This window comes from Chenopodium album, chromosome 7 (genome assembly GCF_948465745.1).
Source record: "Chenopodium album chromosome 7, dcCheAlbu1.1, whole genome shotgun sequence".
Classification (NCBI taxonomy): Eukaryota; Viridiplantae; Streptophyta; class Magnoliopsida; order Caryophyllales; family Amaranthaceae; genus Chenopodium; species Chenopodium album.
In genome coordinates, this window is record NC_137840.1 from 50,552,109 (window position 1) to 50,571,510 (window position 19,402).

The 19,402-nt window shown below is 33.6% G+C and overlaps 2 protein-coding genes across 5 annotated transcripts; one reads left to right on the forward strand and one right to left on the reverse strand.

Moving 5' to 3' along the window:
• Nucleotides 1-1,728: 1,728 nt before the first annotated feature.
• LOC145639043 (uncharacterized) lies at nt 1,729-16,553 on the forward strand. Of its 4 annotated transcripts, none has more exons than XM_081690147.1 (17): nt 1,729-2,123; nt 2,415-2,578; nt 3,867-4,239; nt 4,332-4,557; nt 4,627-4,860; nt 4,941-5,056; nt 6,039-6,137; nt 6,251-6,338; nt 9,657-9,883; nt 10,971-11,155; nt 11,319-11,518; nt 12,380-12,712; nt 12,798-12,899; nt 14,029-14,326; nt 14,563-14,711; nt 14,814-15,098; nt 15,730-16,553. In XM_081690147.1, exons 3-17 carry the CDS (start codon nt 3,941-3,943, stop codon nt 15,943-15,945), a joined length of 3,057 nt encoding a protein of 1,018 aa, XP_081546273.1. In that variant the 5' UTR covers nt 1,729-2,123; nt 2,415-2,578; nt 3,867-3,940; the 3' UTR covers nt 15,946-16,553. The 4 variants fall into 4 exon arrangements, with proteins under 4 accessions (XP_081546273.1, XP_081546275.1, XP_081546274.1 ...); XM_081690149.1 differs by having other exon boundaries at nt 3,867-3,954; XM_081690148.1 differs by lacking the exons at nt 1,729-2,123; nt 2,415-2,578 and having other exon boundaries at nt 3,759-4,239.
• LOC145640282 (uncharacterized) lies at nt 16,386-17,875 on the reverse strand. Its single transcript, XM_081691582.1, has 4 exons — nt 17,559-17,875; nt 17,205-17,384; nt 16,656-16,811; nt 16,386-16,559 (listed from the first exon to the last, which is right to left on the reverse strand). The coding sequence occupies exons 1-4, from the start codon at nt 17,769-17,771 to the stop codon at nt 16,386-16,388; spliced, it is 723 nt and encodes a 240-aa protein (XP_081547708.1). The 5' UTR covers nt 17,772-17,875.
• Between the last annotated feature and the right edge of the window lie 1,527 nt (nt 17,876-19,402).

The window sequence follows — 19,402 nt, forward strand, 5'->3', positions numbered from 1 at the left end:
GCATTAACCATTTTAAACTCTATGTAATTGCTCAAGACAGTAAGACAGTAATATACAGTTTAAATTACACAATAATTATATACATATACGAGAACATGTTTGTTTATTTGTTAAATACTACTCACTCCGTTATATACTATTTTGGGTGTCCCAAAATGTTCCTCCTATTACTAAAAATATCACCTAATCATTAGTTACTTTTTAGCTTTTCCATACAAATTACACATACGCCTAAAAAATCATTACTTACTTTTTCTCTTTTTCATACAAAGTACACACATACTCAAACAATCATTCTTCACTTTTTATCTTTTTCATACGATATTCCTCTGCTTTTTCCATCCTCCTTTAAAACCGTGCTTTTTAGAGTTATTTGCATGTAATTATGGGACGGAGGAATAATTTTCTAGATTCAATACTAGTTAAACAATAATTGTACATGTTAATAGTAATATTTACACCAATCTATATCTATCTATATCTATATCTATACTTAGTATTTAAAAACTATAACCAAGAAACTAATAAAGACACATGTCCCTATTCATTCTATTACATTTCTCTAACTGTAGTACCACATGTCATCTTACACTATTAATTTTTTATTACACCATTTTTTTTTAATTCTTTCATTAAATTTATACTTCATCTTTCATACACACTTCATCTCTCCCCTTTAATTCAACATTTTCCTATTCCCTCTTTAATTTTAGCCCTTCCACCTTCTATTTAAGCCTCTTTTTCGATTAAAGTTCCAAAATTTTAATTTCTTTAATCATGTTTCCGATTACATATTATACCCTATAATGACTTGTTAATATTTCCTCACTTATCTCTCAATACAATTTTATATGAATAACCTGTGCATTGCACGGGCCAGAAAGCTAGTTACTATTTTATAAAGTAAAACGAATAAAAACCAACATTCATTAATCTTATCCTTTTGTTTCTCTAAGGGCATGTTCACCTTTACAGATTTGAACTGAATAGAAATGATTGGAGCTGAACTGAACTGAATTGAATAGAGTTGAAATGAATATTTTATGAGAGATGGAAATTAGGAGCTATACTGAACTGAATTGAACTGATTGGAGCTGAAGTGAAATGAATTGAAATTAAGTTGAAGTGAACAGATCCTACTCATATGCCAATTCAAAGCAAATGCATGCTCAAAGTTTGTTTTTGATACTTGTTTTCTCCTTGTAGTAGGGGCGCCCATAATTAGAATTAAAACTAAAAATCCAATTAAACCTAAACCATCTAAATATCTTAACAAACGTACTAACTTATAATGATTTGAGGCAGTATCCGGACCAATAATTAGTTTGTTTCAAATAAAAAAGTCTCCAACTTAGATTTTATGGTATAAAATAAAACAATAGCATAAGTATTTCGCATAAATAGATTGAACCCCAAAGAATTTTTTTATGAACCCTTACAATACCCATGTCTTTAACAACTACAAGAATACCATTTTCAACTCATCACAATACAAGTCCCACAAGAAAATCATTTCTTCTTCATTAAGTGATCTTTTCTAGAGCAATTCAATGCTAAAATATGTTGTAGATCATAATTCAAGCCTTCAAAAATGCTGACTAGTTACATTTAAAAAAATAAATAAATTAGAAGATATCATTCAAAAATAAAAATAAAATTATAAAATTCAACTATTGCTAGTTTAGAAATTGTCCAGAAATTAAAAAAAAAAAAGTATTATAAAGGAAATCAACTTAGGCAAGACATCCAATATTCCAATTCATAAAATACTGTGTGTAAAATTTGCTATAATATGCTAAAATATGTAAAATATGCTAAAATTTACCTAAAAATCTCACATGCAAATCTAATTAAACTACTTCTTCCTTTGTCCTCCTTTCTTCTTCTACTCTCTTTTCACATGGAAAAAAAAAAGCATTTTTGATTTGGGATTTTGAGTAAAAACAGAATATGCTCTTTTCTTGTTTTTTGCAGACATTCTCAAATACCAAGTTGGTTTCTTTTCTTTGATTTATTCAAAAACATTTTAAAAAAAAATCAAGAACACCCACCGCCATTTTTTTTCTTTTCTGTTTTATATACTTTTTCTTCATCCAATTCCAAGTGTTTCTCTCTGCATTGAGGTAATCATCTCTCCTGTAATCTTGTTGTTTTTATATTGGGTTAAGAATTTGATCATTTCATATGATAATTGCGTTATTTGTTATTCATTTTTGAAGTATCTTTGTTATGTGATTTTGGGTTTTTGCTGTTTTATTGGTGTGTATGAAAAATTTGGTGGGTACCCTTTTGTTTAATTTTGATTTGGGAGTATGATCATGAATCTGGGTATTTTAATTTTGATTTGGTTTGCGTTTTGTAACCCTAATTTGTGTTGAAATTGGGATTGAACTTTGGTATCTCAATTGGAATAGGTCATCAGATAGTGTTTGTTACACAACAAAGAAGCTGAATCTATTGCTTTAGAGGTTTTTCACTTGTGCGCTACGTTCCCCTCCCTCCTCCATTGAAGCGTACTCCGAATTCGCCATTGAAGCGGCCTGTGAGCTTTCTCTTTACCACTGAAGCAGCTTCTAAGGTAAGATGTTTTTTATTTTTTAAATCGTCTGTTATCAATTTGTTAATTTAATTATTTGTATAGTCAATTTACGGAATTTCTTAGGTGAATTACTGAACTATTGATTATGATAATTAAAAGATTATAATGAGAAATTTTGTTGAACTATTAGTAATTTAATGTGATTTTTTGAGCCTATTCTGGTAATTGAGTGAAATTTTGTTGCTAATGTGTTGTAGTCTTTTGTTTACATAAACCTTTGATTGTTAGAACAGAATTATGAAAATGAAATTTTTCTCCCTGGGCCTAGAATGACCGTCCCTTCTGCTCTCTGGCTTGACAGGTATTAGAAGTGGAATATGCATTCACTTTGTTGCTGAGCTTAAAAACAAATAGATTCCTTTGATAAGCTTTACTTTTATGGATTTGTTTGCTGCATTTGGGTGTTATGTACCCCCCTCCGTTCCAATTTAAGTTAATTTTTAATAATTGCACTATTTGCACGGTATTTTTAAAGAGTGAAGAAGTAGAGTGGAAAAATTGGCAGGTGGGTGTAGACCAACTTACAGGAAAATTTGCATAAAAATAGATTTAAACTTTTTTGTATTATTTTAAAATGGAATAATTTACTTCAATCTTGGGACAAAAGTATTTTATAGGGTCAAGCATTGTTTCTAGATGCAGCGTTTAACTGTCATATGTGCCAGTAGTGATGCCTTCACCTGAGTTGTCCTATTTTAGTAATAATGGAAATCCATTATCAAGACTCTCTCTGATGGCCAAAGCTTAAATCCTCTCATTCTCTCGCTTTAATAGACCGTAATTTAATATTGTGATAAAAGTTTGTTTACTGAAGATTACTTTGTATCACTATGTCTCTGTAAAAACTGAAACATTGATCTCACATGATTTACTTTTATCTATAATAAGTAGCAATATACATATTGCAATTTTTTGTAACTTAACATTAGCTAGTCTTGATATTTGAAGATAGTTGTGGACTTGTGGTTTATCACTTTTAAATGATGATAGTGTGTATTGGTAACAACTTGTGGACGGCCATGGCATGACAATATGACACCTGGAATCGAAATATAAAAATCGGCAATTTAATATTTTAATGGTTGTTTTCTTTTCATTTACAGTGTAGTTTTCTTTTAATGGCTTAAACATCCATTATTATTATTTTTTTTTTCTTCTCAGCTGTGTTCAAGCATTTGTGGACATACTTCTTATGATTAACTCATTACTCGGCTCATTATCTTTTTTATTTATGAAATCTTTGATTTTGATACCTCAATTTGAATAGGTCATTTGAGAAAGTTGGTTTCACGAGAAAGAAGCTGAAGCTATTGTACAAACAAGTGCTGGTTTCTATTGCAGATGGGCTCTAACAGGTCGGCTGCTGGATTACTGGATACAATTAGAATGGAAAACTTCAGGACTATACTGCCTCATAGTTATCCTTATCCACATGAACATTCCCGTCATGCCATCATTGCAGTTGTCCTGGGATGCCTTTTTTTCATATCATTTGACAATATGAATACTTTCATACAAGGGTTTGATAACAACATTAAGTGGTGGTCTATGTATCTTTGTTTGTTTGGATTTTTCTATTTTTTCTCATCACCGTTTATTGGGAAGACAATTAAACCAAGTTATTCAAATTTTAGTAAATGGTATGTAGTGTGTACATTCTGCAGTTATCTTTTTGAGGTGTTTGTTTTTTTGTGTCCATAACTAATATTTAGTTCATTGTATGACTATACAGGTATATTGCCTGGATTTTTGTGGCAGCTGTATATCATCTCCCAAGTTTTCAATCAATGGGAGTTGATTTGAGGATGAACCTTTCTTTATTCATCACAATATATATATCCTCAATTTTGTTTCTTCTTGTTTTCCATCTTATTTTCTATGTGCTTTGGTACCTTGGTCTTGTTGCCCGTGTGGCTGGAAAGAGGCCGGAGTTCTGGACCATCCTTCAAAATTGTGCTGTAAGTTTGACACACTCCTTGAGTACATTGTGTCCCTTTGGTTCTTTTTATAATTCTGATGATTTGCAGGTAATTAGTGTTGCTTGCTGTGTATTCTATAGTCACTGTGGAAATCAAGCTATCGTGAAAGAGAGAAAGAACTTCAGCTGGTTTCCCTTTTGGAAGAAGGAGGAAAGGAATACGTGGCTTGCAAAGTTTTTGCAAATGAATGAATTCAAAGACCAAGTGTGCTCTTCTTGGTTTGCTCCTGTAGGCTCTGCAAGTGACTATCCTTTATTGTCAAAGTGGGTGATTTATGGTGAGGTATGTGATCAATGTTTTTAACTTGGTGAATTTATCTGTAAAATACAATAATTTTTGGCCTAATCTTTTGTTTGTGGCAGCTAGCCTGCAGTGGCACATGCGCAGAGTCACCTGATGAAATTTCCCCTATATATTCCTTATGGGCAACATTTATAGGTCTATACATAGCTAATTATGTAGTTGAAAGGTCAACAGGGTGAGTTACTACTCTCTCATTCCCGTTTTTGTTGCTAAGACTTCGTTTTGCCTGTCCCATTTGTATTATTGTTAATTGTGAATTTCCTCACATAATGTCTGAATATATTTTTTTTTTTTTTCAAATATATATGTGAAACTTGGATTTAGTGCTGCGTGCTCTTAATTTGGAGAAACATTTATCTTTAATTAGAAGCATTGTTTAGTGTCATATGCTATACCAGTATTAAGAATCTAACAAGGGTTTCATTCAAAGCTTTAAATTCCCTTTGTAATATGTGATACCTCTAATGAATTGGCTGTAGCCATTTGTGTGTGTCTGTGTTTTTTTATTATTATTATTATTATTATTATTATTATTATTATTATTATTATTATTATTTTTTAAAGAGAAAACCAGAAGGGGAACTTTGCCAATTTTTTGCCTTTGGGAAAAACCATTTTTGCCACTTATTACCTTTTTAGGATATTAAAATAAAAATTACAACCTTTTCTTATTATTTACATTGATAATGCTACTCTTATTGGCTTTTGTCTGGTTAGATCTGTGAAATCATTAAATTTCCAGGTTCCTGAATTTGAAATGTTTGTGATGAAAATAACCATGAAAAGTTGGCCAAAGGTAGATTCGCTGACTTAAGACTTAAGAGGTTATCTGCAAAAAAGACTACAAGTCACAAAGTAATTAATAAATTTTCCAAACTAAAAAGGCATATGAAAAATACCCCTATCTGGAATAGTGATTGGTATCCAATGATCTAACAGTTTGCATCAATCTTCTTACTTTGTGGTGCTTTCATTGAAAGTTTATATCCACTGAAAATATCAGATATTATATACGAATACATTATAGTATGAGAAATGCATCACAGTAGCCAAAAATGGATGCTGATACATATATTTCTTTGCTAATGTTTGGTATTTGAGGATCTCTGATTAATTCATTCTTCAATATTTCTTCCTATTCTATTGACTACAAACAGATGGGCTCTTACTCACCCTTTGTCATTGAAAGAATACGAGAAATTGAAGAAGAAGCAGATGAAGCCTGAGTTCCTGGATATGGTTCCTTGGTATTCTGGGTATTAGTCCTTGCCTCATTTTATGTGTCACAGTTTGTTGAACTCTCTCTCTCTCTCTCTCTTGGGGATTTTGTGAATTTTATTTGACAGAAATTATAATTTCAATATTTCAGGACATCAGCTGATTTATTTAAAACTGTATTTGACCTTCTGGTTTCTGTAACGGTGTTTCTTGGGCGATTTGACATGCGTATGATGCAGGTATATATTACATCCAAAACATGATTCCTTAAATTTATGTTATAACTTAATTTATAATTGTGCAAAGTCATTTGGGAAATTTATACTTTCCTTTTTCTTGATAATACTACCTTTTTTTTTTTTTTACCCTGCTCACTTTCCGTTTATGGTTGGATTTTTTGTTTTTTTTTGTTCTACTCACTTGACTTTATTTCATTTTTGGCATGCCTTTATATTCATTTGTGTGCGCGCGTGTGTGTGAAACAATTATATTCTGTTTTGGCAAGAAAAACTAGGTAATGGCCATGCCCCAGATCATTACAATTTTGAATTTTGATCAAAATGAAATTGAAACAGATTAATGTTCAACAATTGTTACTATAATTTTTTTTTTTTTCCCAACAATAGGCTGAATCATATCAATATTAATTTAATAATTATGCTACTAAATAATACTCTATAACTATAGTTATATTACGTGTGATTAAATGTACAAATAAAATTGTTACTATAGTTATATTACGTGTGATTAAATGTACAAATAAAATTGACTTAAATTTTTGGTAAAAGATAATGAGTGAATATTACTCCCTCCGTTTTTTTTTTATATATTTTTTATTTTATTTATTTGCATCACTTGAGGATGTGCGGAGTTTTAGGAGAGTGAATTTGCTATAATATAATAATATGTGAGTGGATGAATAATTTATTATAGTAGAACTAATGTGGGGATCATGAAAGTGAAAGTATGTGAGAGAATAGTGGGGACCATGAGAGAGAAATGATAAATTTATTTGAGTGAGGTTTAAAGTAAGAAAGAGAAATGATAAATTTATTTGAGTGAGGTTTATAGTAAGAAAGAGAAATGATAAATTTATTTGAGTGAGGTTTAAAGTAAGAAAGAGAAATGATAAAATATAGATAAAGGTACTATATATAGAAGTGATGCTATTAAAACAATAACCATATAAGGCAAGTAAAAAAAAAAAAAATCTACAAAGGGAGTATGTAGTATGTTATAATGAAAATTTAGTTAAATGTGCAATGTACCACCTAAGAAATATTACCTTCATTGTAAGAGCCGAGAATAATAAAAACTTACTATCTTTATAGTATATAAAATTATAAAAGTATAATGAGAATTTTACATTATGAAACCAAATAATAAATGATGAAATATTGCTCTGTAGTTATTGAATCTTGAATATTAATATTTATTGAATCTTGAATATTAATATTTAATGAATCACCACTAGCATGATTAATTTCTTACTAAATAGATTTTATTTTATTGTGCAATTACCAAGGAGTTAAAAAAAATTGGAGGTTATATAAATATGAAGAGTTTTCTATTGGACTAAACATAATTATAGAGAGGTTACACATATGAAAAGTTTTCTATTAGACTAAACATTATTGTAGAGAGGTTACACATATGAAAAGTTTTCAAGTAGGTTAAATATTACTAGCCTCCATGTCATGCCGATATAAGGATGCCACATGTCATTGTAGCTTGTAGTGCCTTGGGTTTTAATAATTTTATAGATAGATTTTAGATAAATTATAGATAGAAGATAGATTTGTATCTAACCTTGTAATTCTTGTGAAATTTAACATACCTAAATAAATTCAATTATAGATACTTTTGTTATTAAGACTGAAGCAATCAAAAGTCTTTAGAATGAAATTCAAGAATCGTAGGAAATTACTTCGACTTACATTATGATGAACATTAACCACAGAACAATTTCTTTTCAAGATGCATGAACTTCTCCCTTTCTCCTTATCAATAACTTTTATTCTTCCTTTCTCTCACCAATGTGATACTTCTCTCAAGTGGATTGGTCTTCACTTTTTCTCAGCTCTGTTAAAAACGTTAAAAAAAAAAAAAAAACCACTACGTTTCTGATTCACCTTTAATTAATCAAATTAATCATATTTTTGCTCTCCTAAAATCGTATGAAAGTGGCTAAATAGACTTTTAATTTAAGGACAAAAGGAGTATTAAAATTCAAGAGGGGGGGGGGGGGACGGGGGGAGAAAGGAGAGATTAGGGATCTAAAAGGATATTTTAGGGATGATCCTACAGAAAAAAATCTGTGCAAGTCATGAAAGAATGTTGGTTTGAGCAATTTAAACAATCGTGACATAGTTTGACCAAGGATAGTTTTGCTGCTCATCTTTGACCTTTGCATGCTTGAAGAATAGTCGATTTCTAATAGTTGTCTTTCTAAAATATCTCAGATTTTCTTGGTGGAGCTGTTATGCACTTTTCTTTTCTTTTCTTTTTTTTTTTAAAAACTATTTTTTTTTATTTTTTTATTTTTTCAAATAGATAGGAATTATAAGATGTATTTAGTTGAGGAATGAATCCAACCTTATATCTTTTAGCTCTTTGCCAATCACTTATAAAAATCCCAGTCTGTATCCCTTCTTGTAACCCTTTTCCTTATTCCCACCTTCATTAAAAAATTCAAAGTATTAATTATAAGATGTATTTAGTTGAGGAATGAATCCAACCTTATATCTTTTAGCTCTTTTCCAATCACTTATAAAAATCCCAGCTTGTATCCCTTCTTGTAACCCTTTTCCTTATTCCCTCCATTTAAAAATTCAAATTTTTAAGAAGTCAAAAGCTTTGCTTGGACAATTAAATTAGTTTGGTTTTGCACTAATGAAGAGTTGCACCATGATAAGATTTTTTTTTTTTTTTTCATTTTTTTTTATTTACAAGTGCTTATGTTTGCATCAAAGTTCTAACTTGTGTGATGAGAGGCTTGCATTTGAGCTGACCTTTTGTTGTTGGAGCAAAATATTTTTTTGTTTCTTTTTTAGGGAATTTTGGAGAATGGATTTATTACATTGTGTGATTATATATAAGTTTGTGGAAGATAAAGAAATGTAAGTTATGGAGGTTGGCGTGCATGTTGTACTTTGCTATATGGCCTTTTTTTTTTCAAAAGAAAAAAATGGGTATTTATAATGGCCACAACTTGCAGTCTGCCACATTTTTGTTATCTGGGAGGAGATAGGGAAGCCCAAAATCAAGGATCACTCACCTTTCAAACTAGAACACATTCCCACAAAGTAACCACCACATATCCATACCTACAAAGTTGGGATGATAAGAATCATACTCCTACAGTCCTACCTCACGGTTGGGAGGTGGGAGCTCTACTATTGAGCTCCCACTTAATTCTCTTTTGGTTGTGGACAATAGAAAAGTGTTGCCTTTTATAATCTAAAGTTCTAAATATGCTAATTATTTATTTATTATACTTGTATATGACAAAGTTATTATAATTATTTTTGTTGCTGATCTTTAGTTTCAATGATCAGGCTGCAATGAACACTGCTCAAGAGACAGAGCAAGGGGATCCTTTTTATGATCATTTCAAAGAAAAGGATGACTTTTGGTTCGATTTCATGGCAGATACTGGTGATGGGGGGAACTCTTCATATTCTGTTGCTCGATTACTTGCTCAACCTAATTTATATCTGAAAGATGGCGACTCTGTACGACCTCTTCCACGTGGAAATCTACTCCTCATTGGAGGAGATCTCGCGTAAGATCATGTCTCTGCATGTGTTGTTTGATGTCTGTCCATGTAGTAAGCTATACAAAATTGGCTCTTGTACTTCCCTCATATGTTATTGGTATATGTGACTACAAGCTATATAAACATATATGGTGGTAAAGGCCTAAAGGGTGTTTTTGTCATTGTTTCATTTAATATAAGAAATATATTGTGTGAGAACATTTTAAATGAGAGTACAAAATGTGGTGAGATGAGAAAATTCATATGAGTGAACTTGGAGATAATTACTTCTAACTTGATCTTCTTCTCATTTAGCAGTAATCCAAAGCAGTAATGACCTGGCTCAAGTGTTTAATTCTTTTTTCATTATCCTTAGTTTTTGAGTGAAAGTAGCCTAACTTATCTGATTAGTGAATACAGCAAGTAGAGTGTATTGTATTCTGTGTAGTTGACTCTTGCCATTGGCCCAACCCTAGCTTTTCTTAACTAATACCTACAAAAACCAACATGATAATGACTTGAAATGTAGCTTGCCTGACTTGAACTTGACTAGATGAGTTGTTCTTGTTCTCATATAGTCATACAGCAATGACCCATAGCAGAGAGCCAGAGATGATCTTATTCTGCTCATTTTGGCTTGATCTGCGATGTTTCTGAGAAAAACTAGCACATCTTATCAGATTAGAGCGTATTATCTGGAATGTAGCTGACTTATTCATTCAATGCCTGCTACTAAATCCTTTTAGTCTGCATTATTGGTGCAAATTGAATTTTTATTGTGATTGGACTACATACACACATCTGCTCATTTGCAGAAAGTTCATGCATAGTTTGTTATTATCATTTTTGATCTGATGGCCTTTTTCTTTTTTTACATTCTTTGCTTATGAACTGATTTACTGCAGTGGTAGTCATTCCATATTTGGCAAGATGCTGAGCACTTTCTACATTCATTCTCTCTTCCTGCTTTTCACTCAAACCTCTTTATCACCATGAGTATACCTTTTCTAGACAGATCCACATCTAATTATTCTTTTTATGTGTAATTTGGTGCAATTTGAAATAACTAACGGATGTTAACTATAATTCTAAGTTTCTAACTTGTTTGTTGTAGGTACCCCAACCCATCTGAATTCACATATGAGAGCCGCTTCTTTCGCCCCTTTGAATACGCGCTCCAGCCTCCTTCCTGGTATAAAGAAGAGCATATAGCTGTAAAGAAGCCAGAACTACCCTGTGGTGTGTCTGATTTGAAACATTACGATGGACCTCAATGTTTCATTATCCCTGGAAATCATGGTTTGTGCTGACTTCTCTTAGAAACTACGTATTATATATTTATATATATCTAGATTCCTTGTAGTTTTTATGGTGCAATATCATTCCAAGTCTTCTTCACATTCTGATATTAATCAATGGCTATGGCAAGTAGGATGATTTTGTTCTTTTTTATCACTCACAGATTGGTTTGATGGCCTCAACACCTTTATGAGATACATATGCCATAAGAGTTGGTTTGGTGGTTGGCTTATGCCTCAGAAGAAGAGTTACTTTGCTTTGCAGCTTCCTAAAGGATGGTGGGTATTTGGTCTTGATTTAGCACTCCATGGTGATATTGATGTTTATCAGTTTAAGTTCTTTTCAGAACTAATAAAGGAAAAGGTACCTATCTCCTATTTTATGTGTATCTTATCTGGGACCTTTTAGTTTGCAACTCTGATGCTTTGAATTACTTTTCATGTACATGATGGAATTCATGGAATTATTTATGTGACTTCTTTAATATGCATGTTTTCGTTGATGACTTCAAATGGCTGAGATTCTTGAGATAGTGCGCATTACATGCATGATTAATGCAAATTAAAGAGCATTTGATTCACGTTTATCGCTGCCATCCTCATTTATATGTGGTTCCTAAATGAGTTTGTTGTAAATAAGAAAGGGTTGAGTAGTGAGTTGCTTTCTAGATAGCTATATAAGGCTGTTTGCCTGTGTGTCACGAGATGAGCACATATTCCACGTGTGATGCTTAACTCTTTGAGGCTTGGTCTAGGCTAGCACATGACAAACTTCTTCATTAAAGCAAAAAACACTCTTGTTATGGCGCTTAAGGCCTCTTGTGAGCGCAACTAGTGGATGACACATTACTTGAGCTGCTTTCGTACAACATAAGTGACATGTCTTTAACACGCTCACATAAGCCTTATACTGATTTATTTCAACTTGGCCCCCCTTCCAGTTTAGCTCTAGGCAGTTGAACTCCCGGCCCAGTGCAGGGCCTGCTTGTATTCTTACATGATATCTTTACTGGTGCTTTTTTCTGCAAGCTATAGAGATTGAGCTTTAAGTTGAGTGCATAACTAATTATAGGAAGCCAATTAGTTTTTGGCACTATAATTGCCCATAATTATTATTAATATTTTTCATTCTTTGATTTTGATAGAAAGTATCTAGTACTACCCTTCTTGAGTCTCTTTACCTAATTGCTGACTAAATTTTCTCTCCTTGCTGCATTTGGTTTAGGTCGAAGAAAATGATAATGTAATTATCATGACACATGAACCAAATTGGCTTCTGGATTGGTATTGGAATCATTCTTCTGGAAAGAATGTGGCACACCTAATCCGTGACCATCTAAAAGGAAGGTGCAAGCTCCGTATGGCTGGTGATTTGCATCATTATATGCGTCATTCCTATGTCCCATCTGATAAACCAGTTTATGTGCATCACCTCCTAGTAAATGGCTGTGGTGGGGCTTTTTTGCATCCCACCCACACCTTCAGTAATTTTAGAAAATTTTATGGTACCCTGTATGAAATGAAAGCTGCATATCCTTCATATGAAGATTCAAGCAAGGTAAGACTAAACTTCCAGAGTCCGTTTATTCCTTGTTAATTGACTTATAACTACTCTAAGCTGTCTACTTGGTACAAATTGGCAGATAGCTTTAGGAAATATATTGAAGTTCAGAAAGAAGAATTGGCAATTTGACTTCATTGGTGGAATCATCTATTTTGTTCTAGCCTTTTCTATGTTCCCACAGGTAACTATCACCTTCTATTACTTACACACGACATGATGCTGTATTGAATAATCCTACCTCTATATTTCAAGTTTTTTTGGGTTGAATTCTCCTACAAGGGGCCGTTTGGTTCGCACGAGGGAATCGGAATGGAATGAACAAAGGGAAAGGAGAAGAATGGAATGAAAATACCCTATTTTTGCTTTGTTGTTTGCTTTTAAAACAAAGGAATCATTCCCACCACCACCACACATTTCATCTTTCTCAGCCGCGTGAGCCTGGACCACCCCTCACCCCTCACCCCCACCCCCACCGGTTCCCCCCCCCCCCCCTTGTCAGCACCGGCCACCCCCACCCAGCTTTCCCCACACTCAGTCCCACCCCGACTCCTACACTCAACCCCACCTCGACTCCTCAAACAACCCCCCAAAACCAGCCCCCTCCTCGGAATTACCCCTTCCCCCGTTTTCCGGCACCCCTAGCCCTAATTTCGCACCCAAAAACCCGTAAAACCCAAAAAATCTGAAACCCTAAAAAACGGGTTTTTTGGGTTAACGGGTTTTTGGGTGGGGGATTAAAATTGGGGGGCCGGAAAAAAGGGGAGGGGGCAATTTCCGAGCAGGGGGGTCGATTTTTTGGGGGTGGTTTGGGGTGGGGATGATGGTTTCGGGGGAGAGGGAGATCGGGGCTAGGGGTGGTTTTTGCGGGGGCGGTGGGTGCAGCGGTGGTCGGGGAGGTGCAGCGGTGGTCGGGGAGGCTCGGCGGTGGTCAGGGTAGGGGCGGCGCTGGTCTGGGCTGGTTTTCCGGTGGTGTTTGTAGGTGTGAAGGTGGTGATGTGGTGGTGTGAAGGTGGGTAGGGAAAGGGAATGGGAAAGTCTGGGGGGGGGTGGGGAATGGAGTTGGAAGGATTTGGGGTAATGAGGAGGGTAAAGGGAATGATTAAAAGTGCTAAACAAACATCAACAAAGGGAATCGAGCCAGTTGATTCCCATTCCCTTTCCTGATTACCCCCAACCAAACGGCCCCTAGACTTTCCCATTGTATAAATTTGTATAACTAGGCTGTCTGCTTTCCATATTGTATAAATTTGTCTAGCCAACTTCTAGAATCTTGGTTCTGAATCTTCTGATACTGTATTATTCTTATATAGTGTCAGCTTAATCATATCTTGCGAGAAGATTCCTATTCTGGTCATCTGAGAAGTTTCTTTTCCACTGTGCTGGATTTATTATCGTATGTGCTGGAACACTCGTACGTGTCTTTCATAGGGACTATGCTGCTGTTAATAACAGCAATATCTTTTGTCCCAACTAAATTCTCACGTAAGAGGCGGGTAGTCATAGGAATCCTCCATGTATCAGCACATGTGTTTTCTGCTCTGATTTTAATGTTGCTGCTGGAGCTGGGTGTTGAGATGTGTATTCGGCATCAGCTGCTGGCAACCTCTGGTAGGTTTATTCTTATTGGTTCCTATGATAAATTTGTAATTGTAATGTAAAGTAAAATGTTCCTAGTTAATTTTTTTTCTAAGCTACTTTTTTGAAATGCACAATAATATAAGATGTTCAGTAGGGGGACCTTTTTTTGCTCAGCTGTGGTGTGGTTAATATGCCACAATTGGCACTCCTGTGCTGATTTTCAAAAGCCTGGTTATGTTTTATGCATTAAACTGCATTCCTTACAGGCTATCACACTTTATACGAGTGGTATAGACAAATGGAGAGAGAGCACTTTCCTGACCCAACTGGCCTTCGAGCACGTATTGAACAGTGGACTTTTGGGCTTTATCCTGCATGCATCAAGTATTTAATGTTTGCCTTTGATGTCCCTGAGGTACATAGTTTTGAATAATTAAATACAAATGTTACTCTCTTTCTTTTATTTTATTCTTTTTTATTTTATATATCTAGTCTAAAACTGTGGGAAAAAAAATAGGTCATGGCTGTCACAAGGAGCAACATCTGCAAGATTGGGATGCAGTCACTGTCTAGAGGCTATGCTGTAATATATTATGCCTCTGTTTTCCTCTATTACTGGGTATTCTCAACCCCAATTGTGTCTTTGGTATTTGGAAGTTACTTGTATGTTTGCATCAATTGGCTTCACATCCATTTTGATGAAGCCTTCTCCTCCTTGCGTATTGCAAACTACAAGTCATTCACTCGCTTCCACATCGACCGTAATGGTGACTTGGAAGTCTTTACCCTAGCTGTTGATAAGGTATGCAGCGTAATGTTTCATCCTATTTTCAACTTATATTTTTGCCTGTAATTTTACTGCTTTGTGGCTTGTGACAGATTACTTTTAGATGCCTAATTATAAGCTACTGTATACAAACAGGTCATATAGGCATATAGAAAACGTAGCATTAGTAAATATTGTTTCTGCTGAATTGATAAGCAGAAAATTGGTGGTTAGTATGATATGTTGCTAAGCCGGTTGTCATAGAGAGGTGTATAAAAGGTCATCGTAAAATTTACATGTATTTGTAATTTTGTTGAAACTTCTGTCAGGTAAATCCTTGCTTCAACTCTAGACAACCCCACCTTTCAACTTATAAAACCTGATTTTCTCCTCCTGCAAGTGCAATCTAAATTTTCTATGTTACACTTCACAATAGAAAATTATCTAGCCAAATATCTTTTTTTTTTTTTTTCCTTGAAATTTATCTGGCCAAATATCTTAATGTACGTAGAATCTTCTAATCTTGTCCAGAATGTAGTTTGTCACATAAGGTCTTAAAGTTGTCATTGGAGGCATGCTTTTTACTTCCATTCAATTATATACTTTCAGTCTTTTGCTAACCTAGACAGTTTAGACCTAAGAATTGTTCTTTGCTTTCATTATACAGGTTCCAAAGACATGGAAGCTGGATCCGAAATGGGATGGGGAGCCAAAACAACCCCAGCAGCTAAACCACTATAGAAAGCATCCCAGCAAATGGACTGCCACTATTAAACACCAGGATCCATTATCCACGGTTAGGATTGTAGACCAATTTGTTATCCGCAAGACTGAAAACAGTGACATGCTCAGTAATGGACCAGTACAGATCCAAGACCTGTAGGACAATTAGTAACATATGTAGATTTTATGCTTAGATAGTTGCTTAGCAAGTTAGCATAATTTCCAGGTAAATAGTTAGGAGGCGGGGGAGGGTGTCAGAAATAGATGATTCTCCCCCCACCCTTTTTGTATATATATGTTTTCTGGTTAATTTGAAAGCTCGAAAATATCAACTACTGTATTTACACGATTATCAGATGTAGTTTTGCTAGAAATGAAATCATTGTCTTGTTTGAACTGCTTGTTACTCTGTCATTTCAAAGTAAAACTGCAAAATTTGTAGCAGAATGTAATAAGGATGCTATATATAATGTATCAGGTACCTAATTACAATTGCTCTCCCTTCAGAGATTGTAAAAAACTTGCACCTATTTCCTTTTGTGGACAAAATATGGCAAAAGGGTGAATATACATTATCAGCAAATACATTTTAACTTATCTTTATCTATAATCAGCATGAAGGAACCTCTCATATGATGTCTTCTTAAGTATGCTTTCTAACTCATCCCAGTTCTCGACTTGGTTTGCCAATGGCCCTCCGTGTATTTTCACTTGTCGGCTTGTCAGGTTTCTGTAAGGTACGCTGAGGAACTCTTGGACTTCCTGCAATTTCTGCTGTAATTTATGTTTGGATTGAGAAATCAATTAATACATTTGATCTGAAATATATATCTCTGGATGAAATTCTCATGGTTTTGAAGAGAAACTCACTATACGGTTGGATATTAGATCTTCATAGTAGAGCACGATGTGTCGTGTGCTGTTGAAGGACTCCAAAGCCTGAGCTATGATTGCTTCTTCCTGTTTTAGTTTAAGTTCAATTTCTGTGGCATTTATTTTCGGCTTGTAACTTGCCAATACTTGAGCCTGTGATATCATTGAACCAAAGAGGAGAAAAGAAAATATGAGTCAGTAATTTGGGTAATGTAAACCCTTTTTAAAGATGATTTTTAGGATTTTACAAAATATTTAAACTTGCTTAAAAAGAGCCCTTAATCCCTTATTGATTTAACACAGTTGTGGTATACTGGTATGCTACTTTCCCTGTTTTATTGCAACATACACATACTATTTGCTTTAGTGATCAAGGGTATGTTTTAATTTTATTTATTTAAACTTAATATAGACAAAATGCATTCAGACAATCTAAAATAAGGTAAAATAATATAATTTCAGACAAAATAAGTTAAAACAAATAGTCTCAAGCACCAAAATCTTTCTTTTTGCAACAAAATGAAAATAGAGTAATGAAATAAGGACCTCAACAGACGAATGAACATGAGATTTATGAGTTCCATTCAGCAGCTTAGTACTTTTGTCATAAGAATTTGCCAATACTGATATCATTCTTCTCAGTAAATTTCTTCTGAACAAAAATATTGCAGAAACACCTTTCTGGTTGAAATACTTCACTATTTCTTCTTGGTTCTCCATCAAACCCTGAAACCAAAGCCAAATGATTTTGTAAATAAAAACAACCATGAAACATATACCAACTCCCAAGCCGAAAAATTGCTACCACAGTCGGGTTTTAGTTGTCATGCTGCAAAGTTTAAACTACACTATCAACGCGACTTCGAGTATTAATTTTCATATCATTTTTCTCAATATTACCTGATTGAGCATCCACTTAAGTCCAACAGCAGCTGAGCACTCATTCTTTGAAGCACTATTGAACCAATCCAAATTGTAGACTTGATCTAAAGTTTTCAGTATCATTGACACATTGTTTCTTCTCTCTTTTACTGAAAATATTTCACCATTCGAGCTTACGTTTATGTGGCTGTTCAACATTGTCTCAAACCATCCGCTACCTGATCTCTGCATTGATAAGATTGCGAATGGCCGGACTGGATTGCATTCACATTCTTCCCTGTTGTATCACATTTGAATAACTATCATAAAGACATTGCAGAGCATAATTATGTAGCTTAAATCCCAAAAAAATGAATAGCTTTCTTGGTTTAACCATAAAAAAGATATGCACATATAATTAAAGTCATATTAAGGCTTACATCAAAGTACTGACTTGTTCAAACCTTTTTACTTAATTGACAAATCTAGTTGAATGTACTTAATTTGAAGTATTTAGTTTGAAGCACGTTAGAGATTATTCGAATTGTTATTACCAATTGTTCCTTACCATTCTTGCTCATTAGAAGCTAGCAGTAATAAATTATCTTGAACCAATTCAACCAAAAGTTTAATTTGATGGTTGAGGTCCCAGAATTATATTTATCCTCTATCACATCAAGCTATTTATAATCTAAATACGACATTATGAGAAACTTTCAAAGAAAATAATATGAGTACGTTCTAAAATCATATTGGAGGTTAAGGAACCAATAAACTAACTTAAAAAAAATCACAAAAAAAGGGGTAAAATAAAAATATTTTTAAAAAAAGAATATAAACTTTATTGGTGTAAGAAGAGAAATTGTGAAATCACCTGCAAAAAGTAAGAGGCTTAGGGTAATGTATGTAGTGAAATTCTGATGAATTACTTTGACATTGTAGAAAGTTGACTTGAAAATTGTTACTTTTGATGAATTTGGAGGTTGTGGTTATTATGGTAGGAGTTTTTACTACATTAAAACAACCTGTTAAACAAATGTATACCCCACAAACCATAATAATCACTAACACTCCCATTCTCATTAGTAATGGTGATCTTTTCCCTCCTTTTATCACCCATTTTTCCTGTCATATACATCACATACATCAGAACAAAACACATAACTATCCTAATTCAAAAGTCGTGCATGTTGGTTGTGTAAATTTATACCGTCAATGTGACAATTAAATCTAGATAGACAGAAAGTAGCTAGTTCATTACATGATAGCGAAAAATGTAACATTAACAAGTTCAAAAATTTAATTACCTTGTCAAAGATGCCATTCTCTTGAGCCCTCTTCATTTGAATGAAGATATTAAGACTAATGTAATTATGTGATCAAAAAATGAATTAAAAGAAGAATGAAAGCTATTATATAAGCTTTTTATTTTGGATAAAAGTGTTTAAAAAAAGCGCCGGCAATTGCACGCTTTCTTTTATAATTGTTGTCAGCTTTTCTGTTTTTTGCCATATTTTTTTTTTAGTATTTTTGCATTAAATTAATTAACTAAGCATCTGTGATCCCTACATCTGCCTACTTTGCTTAGACATGGTCAACTCTGACTCAAACAAACTGAAGTTATTGGGTATTAAATCAATTAGGATTGTGCTAAATAAAAACTCAATTAGGATTAATCAGTTTCTTAAAGATAATGATTAACCACCAAGTTTATGACTTTCATCGATCTAATCTTATATTGGATTATGCTACATTTTCCCATTGGATAATCTTTTGTTAAAGATAGAGGTTGAAAAATAAGAATCATTACAAATTGTTGAGTTAGCTTTCAATTTATCTTTAAGGTTGTCTCTATGTAGACAATTTCCAATTTATATATCTTA